This window comes from Bos mutus, chromosome 11 (assembly GCF_027580195.1).
Source record: "Bos mutus isolate GX-2022 chromosome 11, NWIPB_WYAK_1.1, whole genome shotgun sequence".
Lineage (NCBI taxonomy): Eukaryota > Metazoa > Chordata > Mammalia > Artiodactyla > Bovidae > Bos > Bos mutus.
Window position 1 is genome coordinate 7383483 of NC_091627.1, and position 20999 is coordinate 7404481.

The 20999-nt window shown below is 55.3% G+C and overlaps 2 protein-coding genes across 3 annotated transcripts in view; one reads left to right on the forward strand and one right to left on the reverse strand.

Moving 5' to 3' along the window:
* Nucleotides 1-4098, reverse strand: part of PTPA (protein phosphatase 2 phosphatase activator) — a 31653-nt gene extending 27555 nt beyond the window's left edge. The window contains exon 1 of the mRNA XM_005908782.3: nt 3842-4098. Within this exon, the coding sequence (XP_005908844.1) occupies nt 3842-3872 (31 nt within the window). The 5' untranslated portion in view covers nt 3873-4098. The remainder of the gene's footprint in view (nt 1-3841) is intronic.
* Nucleotides 4099-4539: 441 nt separating this feature from the next.
* Nucleotides 4540-19256, forward strand: CRAT (carnitine O-acetyltransferase). 2 transcript variants are annotated; one of them, XM_070378863.1, is made up of 15 exons: nt 4540-4803; nt 6492-6632; nt 7305-7568; nt 9990-10108; nt 11199-11252; nt 11808-11973; nt 12310-12484; nt 12900-13078; nt 13624-13724; nt 14064-14183; nt 14332-14454; nt 14543-14678; nt 15257-15319; nt 16064-16201; nt 16701-19256. In XM_070378863.1, exons 2-15 carry the CDS (start codon nt 6606-6608, stop codon nt 16914-16916), a joined length of 1881 nt encoding a protein of 626 aa, XP_070234964.1. In that variant the 5' UTR covers nt 4540-4803; nt 6492-6605; the 3' UTR covers nt 16917-19256. The 2 variants fall into 2 exon arrangements, with proteins under 2 accessions (XP_070234964.1, XP_070234963.1); XM_070378862.1 differs by lacking the exon at nt 6492-6632 and having other exon boundaries at nt 4544-4803.
* The last annotated feature ends 1743 nt before the right edge of the window (nt 19257-20999 follow it).

A 20999-nucleotide genomic window follows, 5' to 3' on the forward strand; every position in this document is an offset into this window, starting at 1 on the left:
CTCCTTGGAAGCAAAGCTATGACAAACCTAGACAGCATATTAAAAAGCAGAGACATCACTTTGCTGACAAAGGGTCTGTACAGTCAAAGCTATGGTTTTTCCAGTAGTCACTTACACATGTGAGCACTGGACCACAAAGAAGGCTGAGCACCAAAGAACTGATGCTTTCGAATTGTTGCTAGCGAAGACTCTTCAGAGTCCCCTGGACTACAAGGAAATCAAACCATCAATCCTAAAGGAAATCAATCCTGAATATTCATTGGAAGGACTGATGCTGAAACTGAAGCTCCAATACTTTGGTCACCTAATGGGAAGAGCTGATTCACTGGAAAAGACCCTGATGCTGGAAAAGATTGAGGACAGGAGAAGGGGGTGACAGAGGATGAGATGGCTGGGTGGTATCACCAATTCAACGGACACGAATCTGAGCAAACTCCAGGAGACAGTGAAGGACAGGGAAGCCTGGTGTGCTACAGTCCATGGTGACACAAAGAGGCAGACAGGACTTAGCAACTGTACTTCACCAACATACTATATACGATATAATCTTACTGTTGTTAAAAAACTATTTACATACTAACATTAACAGTACATATACCTATTAGCTCATTCCTTAGAAAAATCTGAAGAGTTAAACATGTAAGTTAATAATTGTCATCTCTAGGAGATAAGATTTATAAAGGACTTCCACTTTCTAAGCTATATATTACTATTAAAAACTAGCATTATAATACTTTTGTAATGATAAACTATTTTAAATGGATTTTCTATATTTTCAGAAGCTAGGGAAAGAAAAACAGAGTAATGTGCGTATCCCATTTAGCTGGAATTTATGTTTTGCTGCATGAATCTTTCTGTTTGATTATGGAACACTGCCTTCTGAAATCTGAAAACCTGTGAATTTTAAATACACCTATTTTGTAGGTTGGGAGCTGTGGGCCTGAATCTACTATTGGTGGTGTGTCAGATTAGTAAGACCCTTCCTTTAAAAATGAAAACTCTCAAAACTTCCCTGGTGATCCAGTGGTTAAGAATCTGCCTTCCAACCCAGGTGATGCAGGTTTGATCCCTGGTGAGGAACTAAGATCTCACATCCCAGGGCTATTAAGCCCGTAAGCCACAACTTCTAAGCCTGCATGCACAGCTAAGACCCAACGCAGCCAAATAAAAATGTAAATAAATAAAAATGAAAACTCTCAAAAATTAAAGTTTTAATAAACAAATGAAAATGAAAACTTTCCAAGAAGAGTAGTAGACTATCAGTCACTCACAATGTAATGTCAATCTGTCCCAATGCCATCCTCCTAAAACCTAGCTTACACCAGTTACATGAACAAAGGGAACAAAGATCTAAGTAGGTTCTTGAACATGTGACATCTGGGGGACTAGAGCCTTCCTGGAGTGGCCTTGAGGAAAGGAAATGTCCCAGGAGGCCTGGAGACCTAACGAGAATGGGGGATGAGAGCAAGGCAAAGCTCTGCCTAATTCAAATTCAACTCAGGGCCAAAAAAAAGAGACCAGAAACTTTTCTTCAGCCCACCTGTTTTGCAAGTCCTGTTCCCAGAACCTCAAATTGGTGACCCTACTATTAGCAAATTGCTACTTCAAGTAAGATACTAAATTAAAAGCTTTTTAGGTCAGGCCAGTGACCTAACCACATTGTTTTTATGGGAAAATGTATTCCACATTTCAAATTATCTATTTGCAAATGATCCTTGGGAACAGAGCCCTTTTCTAAATTTGAGAGAACTGTTCCTCTCTGCAAGGGAAGAACCCTCCTGACATTATTTCACAGGGTCCTGTTCTCAGAGGAAAAGCTACTTGGAAGCCTTGCATCAAATCACTGATGAAACATATATACACAATCACCAGAACGTGTAATTCCAAATTTAAAAAACAAAACAAAACAAAACAAGCCTTCAGACTTGAAACTATGATCAATGAGGTCAGATCCAATTTCTCTAGCCTCAGATTATTCCTTCTCTGACAAAGGTGACATAGCAGAAGCTGGATCCCCAACTTATCTCAGTATAAGATAGAAATATCCAGGGTTTTAGAGATGTTCCTAAAAACCCTAAAGAGTATATTACCATTTGGGAACCTGTCTATATGTTCAACTCAAACCACCTTTACTGACTGCCACCACGTCCCACGATTTGCCTGCATCATCTAGGGAACACATACTACCAACCCTGCCAAGAACAGACAAGGAAACAGGCTCACAGAGGCCGAAGCTTGCCAGGTAGAGCCAAGTCTATGTAACTCCAAAATCCAAGGTTTTTATCACTACACTGAGTTAAGTAGTTCTTCTACTACTTGTTCCTAAACATCCTGAGTTTCAAACTTCAAAGAAGGACCACCTCCTGGGAACCTGAATCTTCTCAGACATAGAGAATTCCCTGAGGCCACCTCTGTCTCAGTGCCTAGGTTCTCACCCCACCCATCTTCAGGGACACACTATTATTTCAGTAATAATTATCTCACTGATAATTCTGATTGCCTTATATACTTTGATGTCATTATCAGAACTCCTAAGGGCATATGCACAGAAGTTCTGTACCAAGTAAAATAAATGTCTGGTTTCAGTTGCCTTGACAGACCATACCCAACTCTTTGTCCAACTCTTTTGCAACCCCATGGACTGTAGCCTGCCAGGCTCCTCTGTCCATGGGATTTTCCAGGCAAGAGTACTGGAGTGGGCTGCCACTTCCTTCTCCAGGGGAACTTCCTGACCCAGGGATCAAACCCAAGTCTCCCGCACTGCAGGCAGACTCTTTTACCATCTGAGCCACCAGGGAAGCCCTGGCAATGTTCTTTAATTTGTGTGTGTGTGTGTGTGTGGAGGGTGAGGGGTGGGGAGTGCGAGGGTATACCTCTTTGATCTTCAAAATTTCTCCCTCCTGAAACCTTCCCAGAGATTATAAAAGGCAAGCCAGGGCAGAAGGAATACAGAATGGTTTCAAAACACTAGCTGTTTTGAAATAGCTGTTTGGTCAACCTATTTACACCTCTGACAGAATTGTAAAAGTCATCTATCTTCAGATCTCCTTAGCTCAAGGGAGGGGCAGGGGGAGTGGTCAGCAAACACCCTCTATTCCCCTAGGTAACCGGTCTCTCTTAAGAGGATCCTTGCCCAATCACCTCCATGCCAGTTATTCGAGATTAACTAAAAAGAAACCACAGCCTGTAATTAAAAGTTATAGAAGATGATGCCAGAAAAGTGACTCGTCTCCTTGCACAATCAGCCTTTTTAAATTAGTGGTTTAGACGACCGAGGGGCAGTTTGTCTCGGTAACTTCTCAGCCACTGAAACTCGAGTCCCTTTTTCCGAGGGGAAGAAAAGGGAGGTGATAACGGGAGGTCAGGGAGCGGAGGGAGGCTGGCAAAGGGGGTCGAGGCAAGCCCCACGGAGCACGAGCCCCCACCCCCAAGGTAGGGTCATCCGTGGGGTGGGGGTGGGGGTGCTTCCCCACTAGCTCAAGAGCTGACTTGAGCCCGAACAGCCCAGATGTGGAAAAGGCCTCCCCTTCTGGCCGCGGAGCTCTGCCCATCCGAACCCTAGGACCGCTCAGGCGCCCCGAGTCCCGGTGTCACGCCCCACTCACCCCTTTTTCAGCCCCGGGATCCTGCCCTCCCTCCCGACCCCCCAGCTTCTCACTCGGGGGCCCGCTCAACTGTTGCTCCTTCTCGGGGGCCCAAGAGCGTTTGCCCCTCGAGGTCCTCCAGCTCCCTAACCCCGCTTCCCCCCGCTGAGGCGCCCCCCACACACCACACCCCTTCCCCGCCCCCACGCCTAGCACCGCCCCCGAGCCCCGACTCCACACCGGCCCCACCGCCCTACCTGACGGCGTCTGCCGCTCGCCCTCAGCCATCTTCCTCTCGCCGGGAGCCGGCCGGGATGCCTGCCGTACCCTCTCCCTTTTCACCCCTGCACCACCCCGCCTTGCCCCGGCCTCACCACGCGCTCAGGGATGGCTGAAGAGAAACGAGCCCCGGCAGGCTATAACCGAAAACCGAGAATTAAAGTCACCCCAGTGAAGACGTCCGCCATGTTGGTGCGGGGCACTCTGGGAGCATGCCCAGCAACGGCCGGCGCGGGGCGGCCGCAACCAGCGGGGGGCGGCAGCCATGTTGGTGCGGGGCGCCGGCGAGCATGCGCACCAACGGACGGCTCGCCGCCCGACCGGCCAACCGCCTGCCAGGAGGGCGCTGGGAGCGCGGCAGCCATGCTTTTGCGGGGCGGTCCCCACCTGTCATCTTCGAATCGGGCTCTGACCCGACCCCGAGAACTATTAGACGACCTGCCTCTGTCAACATGGTTGTGTTTTCCTACCACTCTGAGGGCAGCCTCACCAAAAGGACTGAGGGGGTGCACACCACTGCCTCCTACAGTTTGTGGACGCCTTAATGGAGGTGGGAGAGGGCGAACCGGCCGACGGTCTCCGCCTTGCTCCTCTTCCCGGGTTCCACCGCCTCGTAGGGTTCCCCAACTGCTCATTACGCCCCGGTCCCGCCCCGGCCCCGCCCCGCGCTCGCGGTTTAGCCTCCGGGGCAGCAGCCGGCCCGAGGCCCCGCCCCACGAGTCCGCCTCTCCCGGGCCGCCCGCCCGCCCGGCCCGGTGGGTGGGCGCGGGGCCGCCTCTACCGGCTACCGGCCGTGACTCGGCGACCTTGGCCCGGAGGCTCTAGCAGGGACCCACCGGCGGCGTCGGCGGCGGCGCGGACTTTGCCCAGCGCGTGGGACGGAGCGGACTGAGTCCGCGGGCGGGCCACAGAGATGTTGGCATTCGCTGCCAGGACCGTGGTGAGTGTGGCCGGGTAGCCGGCCTAGCGGGCCCTGTAGTGGGGAGGGCGGACGGGCAGGCGGGCGGCGGACGGGGCCAGCAGCGTAGCTACGCCCGAGTGGGAAAACCGGCCGTCGAGGCGCTGGGGCCCGGCGGCCGCTGTCCAACCCAGCTAGGAGCTGCTGGGGTGGGGTCAGCAGATGGACTAACCCCGTTTGGCAGAGGGGGAGACTGAGGCTCAAGGTCAAGAGGCTTTTTGTGGCACTAAATTCCAGCGACCCGGAAAAGACAGTGAGGACCCTGGCTTCGGGCAGCACCTCCACCCTTAGACCCAGAGCCAAGGAGCGGAGAGACCAAGAATGTCTCCCCATGGTTATTCTCTGACTCACACACCTGGCCACGGCTCAGCCTGAGCCATTTCTTCCCCGGCCACTTCTCCAACCCCATCCAGTTGGTCACCCTCCCTGGGTTGATCAAATGGTCCCTGGGGAACTGTGTGTGGCCAGAGCCACTCCAGTGAAGGCATCAAGCTGGGCTGCTCAGAAAGTCCTCCGAATTGCGGAAGACAGCAGGCGGAAGCCCCACGCCACCCACTTCTACTAGCCCCTCCCCGCAACTTGATTAGCATCTACAAACCCCCACCACCCCCAGTCTTCCCCAGGGCAGCTTGGAGCAGGGGGCACTGCTCTCTACTCTAGATCCCTCTCCTCTCTACTCCTAGCGTACCTCTGTATCTCCCTGTGTTTATGCCAAGGATATTTAGACACTGCGAGGGCTGAGGTACCAATCTACTGTCGCAGAGGTTTTTCCAGATATTCCAGGGCCCCAGAGTTCCACCTCCTCCTTGCTGGCTTGAACCAGCAAGGTGTTCCTATCCCACAGATGGCCTCTGCTGCTGCTAAGTCGCTTCAGTCTGTGCGACCCCATAGACGGCAGCCCGTCAGGCTTCTCTGTCCCTGGGATTCTCCAGGCAAGAACACTGGAGTGGGTTGCCATTTCCTTCTCCAATGCATGAAAGTGAAAAGTGAAAGTGAAGTCGCTCAGTCGTGCCCTACTCTTAGCGACCCCATGCGATCACTGCCAGGAAAACTGAGGCAAAGAGAGACTTGGCCCACCTTCCCTGGTCAGGTGACTCAAATCTAGCCCAATCCCCAAGCCAGCATTCTTTGGTTTATTTTTAATGCCCAAAGGTCTCTACTGGTAACCCCCAGCTAAATGAACTAGACTCAAGAGAACTAGACTTTAGGGGAAGGGTGGCCCAGAAGGGATCAGATGTCCTGGAGAGAAATGCCCACTGGCTGCCCCTTTCGGGGGTCTGCTCCTCAGTGGCTCCATCCCCAGTTTTCAGGACCATATTCAAGGTTACGGTATAACCTTGGTGGTCAAGCAGTTTCTGTCCTTCAGCCAAGTATTCCCTCATCACACAGACCGATGCACATTCCAGCAGGTGGAGTTTTAATACCTCTTGGCCTGACTCCCTGGCACTGGACCCATCCAGGGAAGAAAGGGAAAAGTTTTCCAGGTTTCCTTCTCCTCCAGTGCACAGCGTTATCCCTCTCATCTGCTCCCCATTCCTCCACTTCTGGAACCTGGGGAGGATGGAGCAGCTGCTCCCGCAGCAACCACAAGCCCAGATGCCACCACAGCCACTGCAGCCACTACCTCGTCTGCCTCCCCCTGAATCTTGGCTTTTGTCTTCTCTTTCCAGCCCGGGCAACTGGCTGCCTCTTGCTAGGTTCTGCTCACTCACTTGGTAGCACAGTTAGGCTTAGAGATCCAGCCCAAGAGGCAGACAGACAGGGCTCAGAACCTCAGTCCTGCCATGGAGAACGGGCAGCAGAAAGAGAAGGTATGAAATGGAGCCTCTGCCGCTTGCCTGCCCACTGCTGCCAGCAGCCTTGGACCTTCTTGTCTCTCTCTCTCTCTCTGCCACCAGAGCCTCTAGACTCTCCCTCTCTGCCAACTGTCACCTTCCTGCCAGGCTACTCAGCTCTCTCTTGGCACAGTACTGTCCCCATGCCACCCCTCTCCCCAACCCATAGACAGGAAAAAGCCCAAAGGTACTGTCATCGTCTAGCTCTATCTGATTTTCTCTTCTTCCCTCCTATTTCTCAACCTGGTACGGGTGGGAGAAAAGGAGGTGGGAACCTCCGGGAGGGAGCCATCACCTCACCAGCTGGCTAGCTCATCGTCCCAGGGTGAGAAAGGCGGGGCCCTATGCATCCAGCAGGTGAGAGGCCCCTCTGATCTCTGCCGCCCCTGGCAGGTGCCATCCATCCTGGCTTGGTTCCTGTGAGCCCTGCCAAGATCAGTGGCCCCTCCCCATCCCTACCTGCATCTCCAGGCCCCTAAGAGGTGGAGACACCTACAGCTGAGGGCTGGGAAACCAGGGCAGGCCCCACCCAAGAGGCTGTCTCTGACACCAGGAATGGGCACATAAGTGCCCAGGACTTCAGCTTTAGGAGTGCCAGGGTCTCCCAGAGCTGGTGAGAGAATGAGCAGGATGTTCTGCTGCCTGCAGGTGAAGCCCCTGGGCCTCCTCAAGCCCTCCTCTTTGAAGAAGGTTTCTAGTCGCTTTAAGGCACACCAGGACTCGCTCCCCCGGCTGCCCGTGCCCCCGCTCCAGCAGACCCTGGACCATTATCTCAAGGCACTGCAGCCCATCGTGAGCGAGGAGGAATGGGCCCAAACCAAGCAGCTGGTGGAAGAGTTCCAGACAGCAGGCGGCGTTGGGGAGCGCCTGCAGAAGGGGCTGGAGCGCAGGGCCAGGAAGATGGAGAACTGGGTGAGTGAGGAGGCAGGGGGCACACCAGTCTCTCTGGCTCATGTAGAGGGTGAGGGGAACAGGGCCACTCCCGGGAGGCCTGGGTTGTTGAGAGCGCCCCTCCTGTGGCCTGTTGGCTGCATACCCCCAATTTTCCAACACAGGCTGTGCTGGTGCATCCATTTGCACCACGGAGTTTCCTGAGCACTTACTCTGTGCCCAGCACCAAGCAGGGTGCTGGGTGAGCAAGAAGGACATTGTCAACAGCCTGGTGGAATTAACATTCAAGTAGAGCAGGGAGAGGACACACATGAGGGGACCAGGTCATATCAGGCAATACAGTTCTCTCAAGTGGAAAGGAAAAAGCAGGTGTGAGGGTGGAGAATAGCTTCTCCGCTCCAGAGGGGCAGGGAGGACAGGGCAGAGGCGGTGCTGGGTTTGAGTCAGACAGAGCGGGCAGCACAGGCACAGGTGGAGACAGCTGGCGGGCTCAGGGACAGAGGCTGGAGTGGGGTGCAGGGGCAGGGGGGGTCCAGGAAGCCCGTGGACTGGGGCTCAGTGGGAGGGGCTACGGGGTGATCGTATTGACAGTGACTGTCTGTCCTGGTTTTGTGTCTCAGTCTTTCACAAAGATGTGTTCATTGTGTCCGGATGTGTCTGCGCTGGTGCCCCGGGCACTTTTCTGTGTTCATTTTGTACCCAGCATGAACTTAGAACTAATGTGCTGGTGGGAGGGAAGCGCTGGTGGAAATAGGAGCCTGTGGGCAGGCTGGCAGGGAGAGGACAGGAAGTCATTCAGTCCAGGATATGTTTTGGCGTCAGTGGCACTTGCTGATGAGGCCGGGGGATGGACAGTCCAGGCCTAAAGCAACTGTATGTGGGGAGGGAAGGAGGGTCGTTGAGAGAGGGATGAATGGAGAACCAGAGATGGATGTGGCCCTGTAAATGACAGGCGCTGTGAGGGAGCAGGTGGAAGGGCAGGGGCTGCACAGAGAGGAGGTGGGAGATGTCAGCCAGCCACCAGCACAGACGAACCTTACCAGGTCAGGATCTTACTGCATCTGGGATCTGGCAGTTTTCCAACTTTGTTTATCCAGAACTGTTACTTCAGACTTCATGTTCTGGCTAAAAGAGTGGGAGCACCCCCCACCTCCACTCATGGGTCCTTGAGGGTTCTACCCCTGCTCAGCAGATTTTCACTGAGGGAATGCCCCCATCTGCAGGGGCTCCCCTGGATTCCAGAGCTCTGGTCAGAGGCTCTGAGATCTCCAGGGCTGTGGGGGCACCTGGCTGAAGGGCAGCCCAACCTGGCTGTCCCCAAGGGGAGGGAGATCCTGTCTGCCCCTTCCCATCTACGGATGAGGAAACTGAGGCCCAGGGAGATGAATCAAAGAACCACACATCAGCGCTCAAGGAGGCTCCAAGCTAGACAGGAGAGCCTGGCTGATCGGGGACCATGTCTCCAGGTCACAGATCAGCAGACAGCAGTTGCTTATGGGCCTGCTGTGTGACCCGGGCACATTGCCCTTGTTCACCCCTTGCCAGGGGCCCATGGCCAACAGTTTCCCAAGGGGAGTCCATGTGGTAAGAGGCACGTCCTACTGCATTTAAGATGGATGAGGAAGCACAGTGGGGGCTGAGTCTCCAGGGATTGAGAGACCTGCCCCAGAGGCTTGTCCTGGGGGGAATGTGTAGTGGGGGCAGTATTGCTGCCAACACATAAGGTTCAAGGGTGATGGTCACCTGCAGGTCCCAAGACAGGAGCCTTTAGCTGCATATCCATGGAAATACTCCACCCTGGGCAGAGAGTGGCCAGCCTAGTAGAGAGTCACCTACATCTTGTAGCGATCAGTCTTTACAGAGGCTCTGAGATGTCCGGGGCTGTGTCCCAGATTGCCCTGACCTTGAGATCCAGGTGGCTGTCCATTCCCTAGCCTGACAGCAGCAAAGCTGAGGGCACAGAGGGTCAGGGTTTCCGAGGGCTCCTGCTTCCCTAGAGTGTGCCCACCTGAGACGGGCAGAAACTTACTCATCAGACTTTGTTTTCATATAACTTTCTCTCTTGTTTCCTTTCTATCAGACGTACATCTTTATTTTCTAAAAGTATGAAAATCATTGACCTGAAATATGTGAGAGAAGGGAAAAATGACTGCTATTTCTCCCTCTGTTCTTCCCCCAACCCCAGGTCTCCTGCCAGTCTTTTTTTTCCTTGTCAGTGTTGCCCGATTCCCCTTGCTAATGCTGACTGGCTCCATTAGAGGGACGAGGATGGATTGCTGCTGGGTTTACAGGACTGGGGGGTTCTGGATCTGAGCATTCAGTTTGAGAATCTGTGCTCACCAGAGAGGGCAGAGGGCACCCAGCCAGCTCTGTTGGCCTTGGCAGCGAAGGGGCAGCCAGGTCTCCATCCATCCCTCCTCACGGGCTCTGGTCCTTCCCCAGCTGTCCGACTGGTGGCTCAAAACAGCCTACCTCCAGTACCGCCAGCCCCTGGTCATCTACTCCAGCCCTGGTGTGATGCTGCCAAAGCAGGACTTTGTGGATCGGCAGGGCCAGCTCCGGTGAGTCGCCAAGGTGGGGGCGGAGCTCTGGACCTTCCCAGGGCCCTGATGTCCACTTCCCCCAGGAGAACAGAGGGGCCCCAGCCCTGTTCATTATCTTTCATCCCCACAAATAGTTTTAGGAAGTAGGCAGCAGCATCCCTGTTTTATAGGTAGGGAAACTGAGGCTGGGAGCAGTGAAGGGACCTGCCCAAGATCACCTTTCAGGATTGACTGACCTGGACATGAAGCAGAATCTTCCTGACTCTTGTTAATCACCAAACTGCAGACTAGGACTCCTCCCTTCCCCTAAACCTGAGGCTACCACTCACCCCAGTTCTGGCACTTCACCCCCTCCTTCCTACTTTCCTCAGCTGGCCACAAGGGTGACCTTTGTACACAGTCCCGTTTTCCACATTCGGCCTTGTCACTTTGCCTTGGGCTCTATTCCGGTTCTACCAGGGATAAAAATACCAGTGACAAGATCTCCTGCCCAAGGACTAGTCAGTCTCTCAGGGCCATACCTGCTTCTCTTAAAGGGACCAGGGCACCCCAGGAAGGACCAGGGGTTCAAGCCCAGAAACTCTAGCCAGCGGTCCCCATGTTGGGGGCCAGGAGCACCCCCATGCGTCAGACATGGTTGATGTGGCCCAGACGGTTTGAAGGAGCAGGTTGACTGAGATGGCCTGGGGGACACACAGACCCAGAAACAGGAAGAGATCTAAGAGAGGGGACACCTCAAGCCACTGTCCCCCCAATCACCCTTCGCCTTCCCCCACAGTCCTAGGTCCCTCCCTAAATGATGCTTCAGAACAAGGTGAAGGCCTTCCAGGCTCCAGGCTGCGAATCAGGTCCTCTGACCCTCTGAGGATGGAGTCAGAGGACAAGACTCGTAATCGAGCCATAGTCATGCTACTCAGTAGCACCAAAGTCCTGCCAGTTGCTCGGCCAACACATCACCCTAATCCCTTTCCCCAGAGATTATGCAGAGTGAGACAGAAGTACAGGTTCTACACTTGAACTCCTTCAGGCTCTCTAGGCAGTGAGAGGAATGAAGCACCCTCCTTCTGGCTGTCCACACAGCCTTTGGATCTTTACTTTGTCCCTCCAGGTTCGCTGCCAAATTAATCGAGGGCGTGTTGGATTTCAAGGCCATGATTGACAAGTGAGTGGCCCTATCCCCACCCTGTCACCTCCCACCTGAACTGCCTAATTACTGCAGCCACTCCAGCAGCCCAGCCCCACCTCCTGCCTGACTTCTGAGCAGGCCCAGAGCTCAGTGGCTTTCACTTCCTGCTGACCTAGCCTCTTTGCTGATTGGGGAGGCAGAGCATGGTGATCGGGACACCTGGGTCCTCAGCTCCAGCTGCCGTGACCTCCTCCAGGGGGCCTTCTCCCAAGAGATCCCTGGAATTGACATCCCAGCTGAAGAGGGGACCCCAGGGGATGACTCACTGCTTCATCTTCCTTGTGGCAAAGTGAAGCCCAGAAAGAGAAGGGAATTTCCAGGGTGACTCACAAGCAGGGTGGCCCACAGGCCTCCTGATCCAGTCGTCCTCCAACAACCACCCCCCTTTCCCCTCTTCCCACGCTAAGTGGGGGGTGGGCACCAAGGGGCCCAGCACTGCTTGTCTGAGCCCCACTGCCCAACCCAGCCTGCAGCCAGACCCAGCAGCTCCCTATGGATCCCACCTACCTTCCTGTCCCTCTGCCCCTGCAGCGAGACCCTGCCCGTGGAGTACCTGGGGGGCAAGCCACTGTGCATGAACCAGTACTATCAGATCCTGTCGTCCTGCCGTGTGCCAGGCCCCAAGCAGGATTTGGTCACCAAGTTCAGCAGGACCAAGAAGCCGCCTATGCACATCACCGTGGTGCACAACTACCAAGTGGGTGATCCCCCTGCAGCTGTTCAGCCCCGACACGGTTGCAGAAAGGAGAGGGGCAGGGCTCAGAGTCAGCTTCCCCAACACACTTGCCCACATGTCCTTGGAACAGGCAGGCCCTGGGCCTCTTCTCTCCACTGGGTATCCAGAGAGGCCCCGACCCGGGGGAGGCCCGGAAGAGCTAGGGCCTGGTCAGCCCAGGGAGAGCAGCGCAGGGATCTCCTCCCCTTCCTTGCCCTCGGCCTGACACCGTCCCCTCCCAGCTGGGCTGGGAGGTGACCGCTGCCTGTCTGAGGCCCCCACAAAACCCCTTCTCTCCACCTGCCTGTGCCCGGACAGTTTTTTGAGTTGGATGTGTACCACAGCGATGGGACACCCCTGACCTCAGATCAGATCTTCATGCAGCTGGAGAAGGTCTGGAACTCGTCACTGCAAACCAACAAGGAGCCCGTGGGCATCCTCACCTCCAACCACCGTAACTCCTGGGCCAAGGCCTACAGCACCCTCATCAAAGGTACCCACACCAGGCCCCAGCAGCCCCGTCACACTGAATCCCCTCGACTAAGAGCGGGTGTTCTTGGCCCCATTGCACATAAGGGGAAACCTCATGGGTTCAGTTAGTTTCTTCTTTCTGTTCAGTAGCAAGTTGCAGTGAGAATGTGTTCTCTGACTGAGGAGCCCACCTTCACATCCCCTCCGAATCCCATGTTGGGCAAGGGCATCGTCCCCAGAATCCAGTCCCATGTTGGATCCCCAGCTGTCTTAACGGCTCTCTCTGTGACCTGGGCTTCTGTTTCCTGTTTTCTGAAGGGGGTCAGCAGTTCCTCATGGGGTGATCCGGGGCTACAGGGCCCTGTTAAAGGAAACTCTGGAGACCTCCCCAGGCCTAACCCTCACCCCCTCCACCCCACACACACACATCCCCACAGACAAGGTGAACCGGGAGTCAGTGCACTCCATCCAGAGGAGCATTTTCACTGTGTGCCTGGACGCACCCATGCCTCGGGTCTCAGAAGACACGTACCGCAGCCAAGTGGCGGGCCAGATGCTGCACGGGGGCGGCAGCAAGCTCAACAGCGGCAACCGCTGGTTCGACAAGACACTGCAGGTGAGGAACTGGCAGGACCAGAACTCCCACCAACCCATACCCAGGCTCAGCCCACTGCCACCTCAGGACTTCCTGTCCCTCCCCTGGACTCCGGCGTCCCTGGCTTCCCAGCTTGTAAAGCCAGGGGAAACCAGCAGGTGGACGCGGCTGTAATTAGCAGCAGTCAACCTGTCTTTCCCAAGCCTGGCCCGGTAACCCCTGTCACCTGCAACACATCCATCCGTGATCAGGGAGAGCCTGGAATGTGGGGCCAGGCTGAGCGGCACAGTCTTGGTCATGACTTTCCCTGTTGTGAAATGGGGTAGTGGTAGGACTCCTGGAAACGGCAGGTGCAAGGACCCAGAAAGGTCTCTGAGCACAGGATGTGCTTAGCGTGACCTGGGACAGGTGTCCCGAAGTCCCCGGTGAGTGTTAGCTGATATGAATAAGAGTAATAAATCAGCCAGAGTGCTTGAGATGGTTCAGAGCACCCCCCACCCGAGGGAATCCTGCAGGAGAATGACTGCCGGGGCCTGGAGCTGTCAAGGACCCCATCTTCCCTGCAGTTCATCGTGGCCGAAGATGGCGCCTGTGGGCTCATCTACGAGCATGCGGCAGCCGAGGGACCCCCCATCGTCTCCCTCTTGGACCACGTCATCGAGTTCACGTGAGTGTGGGTCTCCCACTCTCCAGCCAGTTCTCCAACTCCTGATGACAGGTGACACAGAGGTGACAGACGAGCTCTCAGAGGAGGAATGGCCTTCTCCCTTGTGCTGGGAATCTGTGCTACTTCAGAGGAAGCCAGAAGGGGGCGTGGGTTTCAGAGTCCATCAGAGCTGGGTTTGCATTCTGGCTCTGCCACTTCTCAGCTCGATGACCGTGGACAAGTCCTTTCTCCTCCAAGAGTCTCCCTGGACTGGCCCCCTCCTCCCCATTGTAATCCCGGGGATAGACCCAGGCTCTGGAGGCTCCTGATAGGAGCCTGAGACCCTCACATCCTGTGCAGGAAGAGGCCAGAACTCGTGCGGTCTCCCATGGTTCCCCTGCCCATGCCCAAGAAGCTGCGGTTCAACATCACGCCTGAGATCAAGAGTGACATTGAGAAGGCCAAGCAGAACCTCAGCATGTGAGTGCTGGGAGAGGCTTCTCCAGCCGGAACAAGAGCCAGCTCCGTCTGATGCCCGCTGGTTCGGAGACTGCCCTCGGCCCCTCTGTGGGGTTGGCAGAGGCTGCTGGGTACTGTTCCTCACCTCCCACCTCCACCCCACCCCCAGCATGATCCAGGACCTGGACATCACGGTAATGGTGTTCCACCACTTTGGAAAGGACTTCCCCAAATCGGAGAAGCTGAGCCCAGATGCCTTCATCCAGATGGCACTGCAGCTGGCCTACTACAGGTACACCCCTCCCCCCGGGAAGGAGGAGGAAGCCTGGGGGCAAGTGGAGGGACCTGCCAGGGGTGAGCTCAGCGCCTTTCCCACCCAGGATCTACGGGCAGGCTTGTGCCACCTACGAAAGCGCCTCTCTGCGCATGTTCCACCTGGGCCGGACTGACACCATCCGCTCAGCCTCCATGGACTCACTGACCTTCGTCAAGGCCATGGATGATCCCAATGTGACGGTGAGAGGTCGGGGGCAAGGGTGGGAGAGCTGGGTTCGAGCCTTTCTCTGTTCCTTCTCCTTCTGTCAATGTACGTTGAGCACCTACTATGTTCCAGTCCTGTGGTGGACACTGGGCATCTCATGGAAGATGGAGCTATAAATTTATTGGTGCGGAGCTTTCTGGCTGCCAAAGAGAAAAGGAAACTCCAGTGGATCCTTGAGCAACTTGGGGGTTCGGAGCACCACACAGTTGAAACTCCCCGTGTCCCTTTATAGTCGCTCTCCGTGTCTGTGGTTGTGCGTCTGCAGGTCCAGCCCTCCATGGGCTGTGTTATACTGTTGTGTTTTTTGACAAAAGTCCACATATGGGGTCGCACAGAGTCGGACTCGACTGAAGCGACTTAGCAGCAGCAGCACCGAGTTTAAACCGAGTTGTTCAAGGGTCAGCCACCAGCAGTGAGCACTTGCCCTGTGTCAGGCCTTGGCTGGGGACTGGCCAGTCTGTGCTCTCAGGGAGAACAGAACCTGGAGTGGGCAGTGGGCCCCTGAGGGGGGAACAGGGACAGGAAGCGTCAGCGCCCTCTCCCCCTCACCTAGGAACATGAGAAGGTGGAGCTGCTGCGGAAGGCCGTGCAGGCCCACCGAGCCTACACCGACCGGGTGAGCCAGCATCCCCCATCCCTGCTCCCTTGGCCCTGGGCGTGACCCCCCGGCCTGTCCATCCCTGCAACAAATAACTGCTCCCCTTAGCGTCAGGCACCCCTGCCCAAAGCACTGGGGCACTTGGAGCAAAGCTGAACATCCCCATTCTACGGTGGGAGAAACCAAGGCGAGGCCCAGCAACTGCCCTGGGCCCAGGTTGGCCTCTGGATGTTGTGTCAGGCGCTCTCCCTGCTGCGCCGGAGCCTGGGATGCTGAGGGTGTGCACAGTCTAACAGACTGCAGGGTGCCTGCCTGCTGACAGCTGCGGCTGCAGTCCAGGGGTGGAAGTCCAGTTCCCAGCCTGACCCTGAGTGCCTGCACACACCAGGTTTTGCCCATGTTATGCTCAGGCAGCTACTTCGATCAGTGCCACCCCACAGAGGGAGTTCAGTGATTGTCCCTATCTCACAGATGAAGACACTGAGGCTCCAAGATGTCAGTGACCTGCCGAGGTCCCATAGCCAGGATGGGGCCGGGCCACCCAGCTGGAGGCCTGTGCTCTTAGTCCAGCCTCCCTGGAGGCAGGGGAGTCCCTAGGCCTCAGTTTCCCCATCTGTGAAGTGAGGGCTTTCCTGCCCGGCTGCTCTGCTCTCGCAGGTCTGAGGGCCAGTGAGTGGAAGAGCCATTGCCACCAGAGGCTCCTAGGGAGGGTGGCAACTTGTGGGCCTACAGACCCTGCTCCTGACAGCTCCCCTCCCTCAGGCCATCCGTGGGGAGGCCTTTGACCGGCACCTGCTGGGCCTGAAGCTGCAGGCCATCGAAGACCTAGTGAGTATGCCCGACATCTTCATGGACACCTCCTACGCCATTGCCATGCACTTCAACCTCTCCACCAGCCAGGTGAGCCGCTGCCTTAACTGCCCTGGGGTGGGATAAAACAGAAGCCAGAGAGGCTGCACTGAGGTCCGAAACACAGTCTCTTGGAGGTGATGTAACTCACATGGGCCATTCTTGAAGTAGCTGAATTCTGGGATCGGGGTCTTGGCTTCACCTCTGGCAGGCTGAAAATGAGTCGAGACCCCTCCTCTTCCTTGGCTTCATTCACTCACTGATCAGATGCTAAAGAACATCTGATCCAGGCCAGCCTGTGCTGGGCACTGGGATACTGCCCCCAGGGACTCACAGTCTAGGCAGGACAGTGACAGCCCCACAGGAATGTCAGGGAAATCTGTAGAGAGGTGATACCAGAACTGCACCCCCAAGGACTCGAGGGGAGTCAGCTATCCGCTGAAGACAAGGAGAGGGCATCTCAGGCAGAGCACGGTGGGAGCCCACGTGGAAGGCAGGCTGGTGCCACCATGGGGCTGGGATGAGAGCCTTGGTCCTGTGCCATCCTCAGGTCCCCGCCAAGACAGACTGTGTCATGTTCTTTGGGCCCGTGGTGCCAGACGGCTATGGCGTCTGCTATAACCCCATGGAGACACACATCAACTTCTCCGTGTCAGCCTACAACAGCTGTGCCGAGACCAACGCGGTCCACCTGGCGCACTATCTGGAGAAGGCACTCCTGGACATGCGGGCTCTGCTCCAGAGCCACCCCCGGGCCAAGCTCTGAGCCCGCTGCTTGGCCTGCTGGTGCCACAGCCACACCACCTTGGGCTGCGCCACCCACTGGGCTCCACTCCTTTGCTCCCTCTTCCCCTGGGCCCCACAGATCTCAGTCAGGGACGGCCACCCTCAGCAGGGTCTGCAGACCCAAGCCAAGTGCCTTTCGTGGGTCTTCTCCAGCACCCAGGCTGAGTCCAGAAACTGAACAGGAGGTTGGCCCAGGCATCCAGTGTCTCACTCACAGTGGCCTCCTCCTGGGAAAGGAACTAGCTGAGCTCAGCCCCCATAAGGGTGGGGACTGGAGAGGCCCGTCCTCACTAGCTCAGCTCTGCCCAGTTTCTGTTGCCTGCATGGCCAGGCTGAGGTCTGTAGCCCGATCCCTTGACTCCCAAGGACCTAGAGATGGAATTACCTGGAGCTGCGGTCTCCAGGCCTCCCCACAGCTGAGGGGTCAGGGGGCGAGGTGAGCTGGTGGCGGGGAAGCCCATTCTGCATCGTGGCGCCATCTGCCTGCTCTTCTGAGGATGTGGCTCAGTGGGCCTCAGCTCGCTTGCTTTCACACAGCTTGATTCCTGAACCATGTCCTGGTTGTATAGCAACTTATGAGACAGTTAATAAAGGGGAAATGTGTTGGTAAAGAGTTGTTTCAGCTGAGGAGGCAGGCAGGGCAGGGCAGGTGCCTGGCCCTGCCCTCCCCTGGCTTTCCCTGCCTCTGGAAGCTGGTGTCCAGGCAGCCAGTGGGCCCAGGGGCATGCCCCCAGAGGAACCGAGCTCTCAGGTGTGGGTCAGGAAGCCCAGGGCTGGCTCAGACCTCAGGGCTCTGGGCCAGCACAGCAGCAGACCCAGGCCTGCATGCTTCAGATACAGCCCTCCTATCTGTGACTTGGGCTTCAGGTAGGGACAGCTCTGCAGGGGCCTGTGGGCCGGGGCTTGGGGTCTGTGGTCTGGGCCCAAGGCTTCATCTGCTGCCCAGCACCAAGCCCATCAGGAGTGGTGGCTGAGCGGCTGTCTGATCCCAGCCCTTGCCACTGCCTGGGGCCACCCAGTCAGAGCCTTGTATGTGTCCCCAACCCCAGTCACCCGGCACAGTCCCCGTGTCCTGCCACAGTCAGTTGGGCAGCTTATGGAGAGTGGAGGGACTCTGGCCCTAGGGAAGACCCTGGCCCAAAGGAAGATGCTAAGGGTGGGAGGGGACTACGCAGCCCGGGGGTGAGGTGCTTCATGGCTTGGCTAACCTGCGACGTTCACTGAGGGAGGTTGTCTCCGTGTTTCAGAGGATGGAGCAGACTCAGGGAGCACATGCCACATGCCCAAAGCCCCAGAGAGCAAGGAGTGGAGCCCCGACCCCATGGGGAGTGGGTGTCGCTGGGCCTGGCCACTCCCAGCCTGGCCAGCAGGGTGGGATCTCAGTGGGGAAGGGATTTGTGGGTCCCCTTCAGGGACCTTGAGCAGGACCTGAAGAGAATCCCATCATGACAGCACAGAGGCCTTGCTCTGCAGCTGGGGAGCGGCTGGCCCCCGGTGTCCCCAGGCTGGATCTCAGGAAGCAGGGCCCACAGCAGGAGCTGAGTGCTTGCTGTGTGAGCCTCACTAGGGGGTAGCTGCCCCAACCCAGCTGGGGGCAGTCAGGGAGGGGAGGTAGTGATGCAGGCCAAGGACACGGCAGGGACACACGTCCACGACTCCAGAAACTCAGGTTTTAAGAACTGCTTGGGGCTGACTACAAGGCAGGATTTTCCCCCAAAATGTTGTCCTTCAGAAGTGAGGTCATCCCTTTGCATTTGGGTTGTTACAGGTTTCATAACGTGGAGCCTCACTCAGTTCTGTAGAGCAGCAAAGTACTGCTTGAGGAAGACACATTTACCTAAACAGCCCTAATCAGTACTCTGGTGGAACTTCCAGGGGAGGGGGGAGTCAAAGAACCATGAAGATGTAGTCATTATCCCTGGGGGTGTGACCTATGACACAGGTCTCTGGACACACGAGGAGAGCTAAGTGTTGGGGAGATCACATACTCCTACAGAATCAACTTTTGAAATCCAGCCAGCTGAATGCTGTGCCAGTGTTTGGAGTAAAATTTCCAAGTACAGCACCATGCATGAAATACAGAAAGTCCTGCCGTATCCCAAATCGCTTGTCTAGTGGACCCAGGAGAATTAGGTCAGCAGACTGAGGCTGCCCAGAAACAGCCAGACCCTGCCCTGATGCCACTGATGCAGATGATGAACTTTTTTTTTTTTCCAAAATGAATGAAAAAGAACTGTCATAAGTTTATATATTTTGTGTAATACATCATTTGAAATTTGAGAATGTAATATATATATAATTAATAAAATCATAAAGAATACTTGGCTTTTGCCTAGATCTTCTGGAAGTTTGTCTCTCTGGGTTGGCATGAACTTGATTTGGGCTCTCTCCATTGGGGAAGTGCAGTGGCTGGAATCAAGGACAGCCCTGGAGTGGGGATGAGGGAGCCTGCCAGGAGGTTTTTGCTGTCTCCAGTGCTCTTGCCTGGAGAATCCCAGGGACGGGGGAGCCTGGTGGGCTGCTCTCTGTGGGGTCGAACAGAGTTGGACACAACTGAAGCAATTTAGCAGCAGCAGCAGGGGCTCATGGGCCAGGACCCACACTGGCCTGGGAGGTGGAGAAAATGGCTATTTCAAAGATGCTCACAAGGACTTCCCAGGTGGTCCAGTGGCTAGGCCTCCCTGCTCCCAGTGCAGGGGGCCCAGGTTTAATACCTGGTTGAGGAACTGGATCCCACATGTTAACAACCAAGATTCCACATGCCACAGCGAAGATCCCCAGTGTGTCAGCTAATACCCAATGCAGCGAAATATTTAAAAAGAAACAAAAAATAAACAGACTTAATAAAAAGAATCCAAATTTTTTCTTTAAATGCTTATGAAGTGGAGTGAGCGAGGTCCGGTGACCAGCTGAATGGGAAAATGTGGAGTTAGGTGAAGTATGCAGTGGGGTGCTGGGCAGTTCTGAGAGCCCAAGCAGTACAGTGTGCGGACAAGTGCCAGCTGGGGTGAAAGCAATGTTTACCTGGGACTTGGGGGGAACCCAGGGCTCATCAGACAGCCCTGCTGCTGTTTCTCTTGCTGCATTCTGGATTTCCTCTGACTTCTCCAGTTTTTCCCTTCAACTGTGTCTAGTAGGCTGTTATTGACCTACCTATGGAGTTGGTGTTTATTGTATTTTTCAGTATTCATTTAAAAATCTGCCAGGGTTCACATTTGTAGTTTCCTATTCTCTGCAGGTATTTTCAAGTTTGTCTTTCTTTAAAAAAGTGAAACAACTTACAACCTGCATCTGATCACTCTGGCGCCTGACGGATGTGCAGGTTTCTTCCTAATACTTGTTTCCGGCTGGTTCTCAAGGACAGTGCTGATTCCTTTTCCACCTGGTCATCTTTGTATTTGGTTCGTGGTAATTCCTTAAAACTGTAACTGAAGTCTAGCGTGAAGGCTCCTTCCTCCAGGGATCTGTTTGCTTCTGCCACCCACATGCAGTGAGGTCACCTGAACTAAATGTCAAGGTTCTGTGGACCATGGTGGGGCACCCAAACCCAGCCTTCGAGCTCATGGGAGGATGGGATTACTTCTGACTCACCTTCACCCTAAGGGTAAAGCTCTTCTGAATCAGCTTTAATGAATTAAGAGTTAGAACCCCCACTCTGGACCCTTGAAATGACTTGTGTTCATTTCACTCCTACAAGGCCTGCAAAACCCAGGTCAGTTTGCAGTTATTTCTTTAAAGCCCAATACCTGTCTGCACACTCAAGAAGTAGTGAATTCAACAAGGAGTGGAGCTGTTTATCCTGGTAGAAGCTGAGAAAGGACAGATATGCTGGTTGTCCTCCGTCCTCAAGGGCTGTCAGTCACACAGAGGAAAAGCCAGGCTTAGTGAGAGCAGAGCCAGCCAGGACGACACAGGGAGGTAGACAGGGGTGCTGAAAAATTCGCGACGGCAGGGAGCTGACCTCAGATCCTGGTGTGAAGTGTCGCAGAGGCCATTGCAATCCTGGCTTTGGGGGCTGGAGGGGATTAGATGTCTTGGAGATCCCTAGGATTTTTTGGTCTTC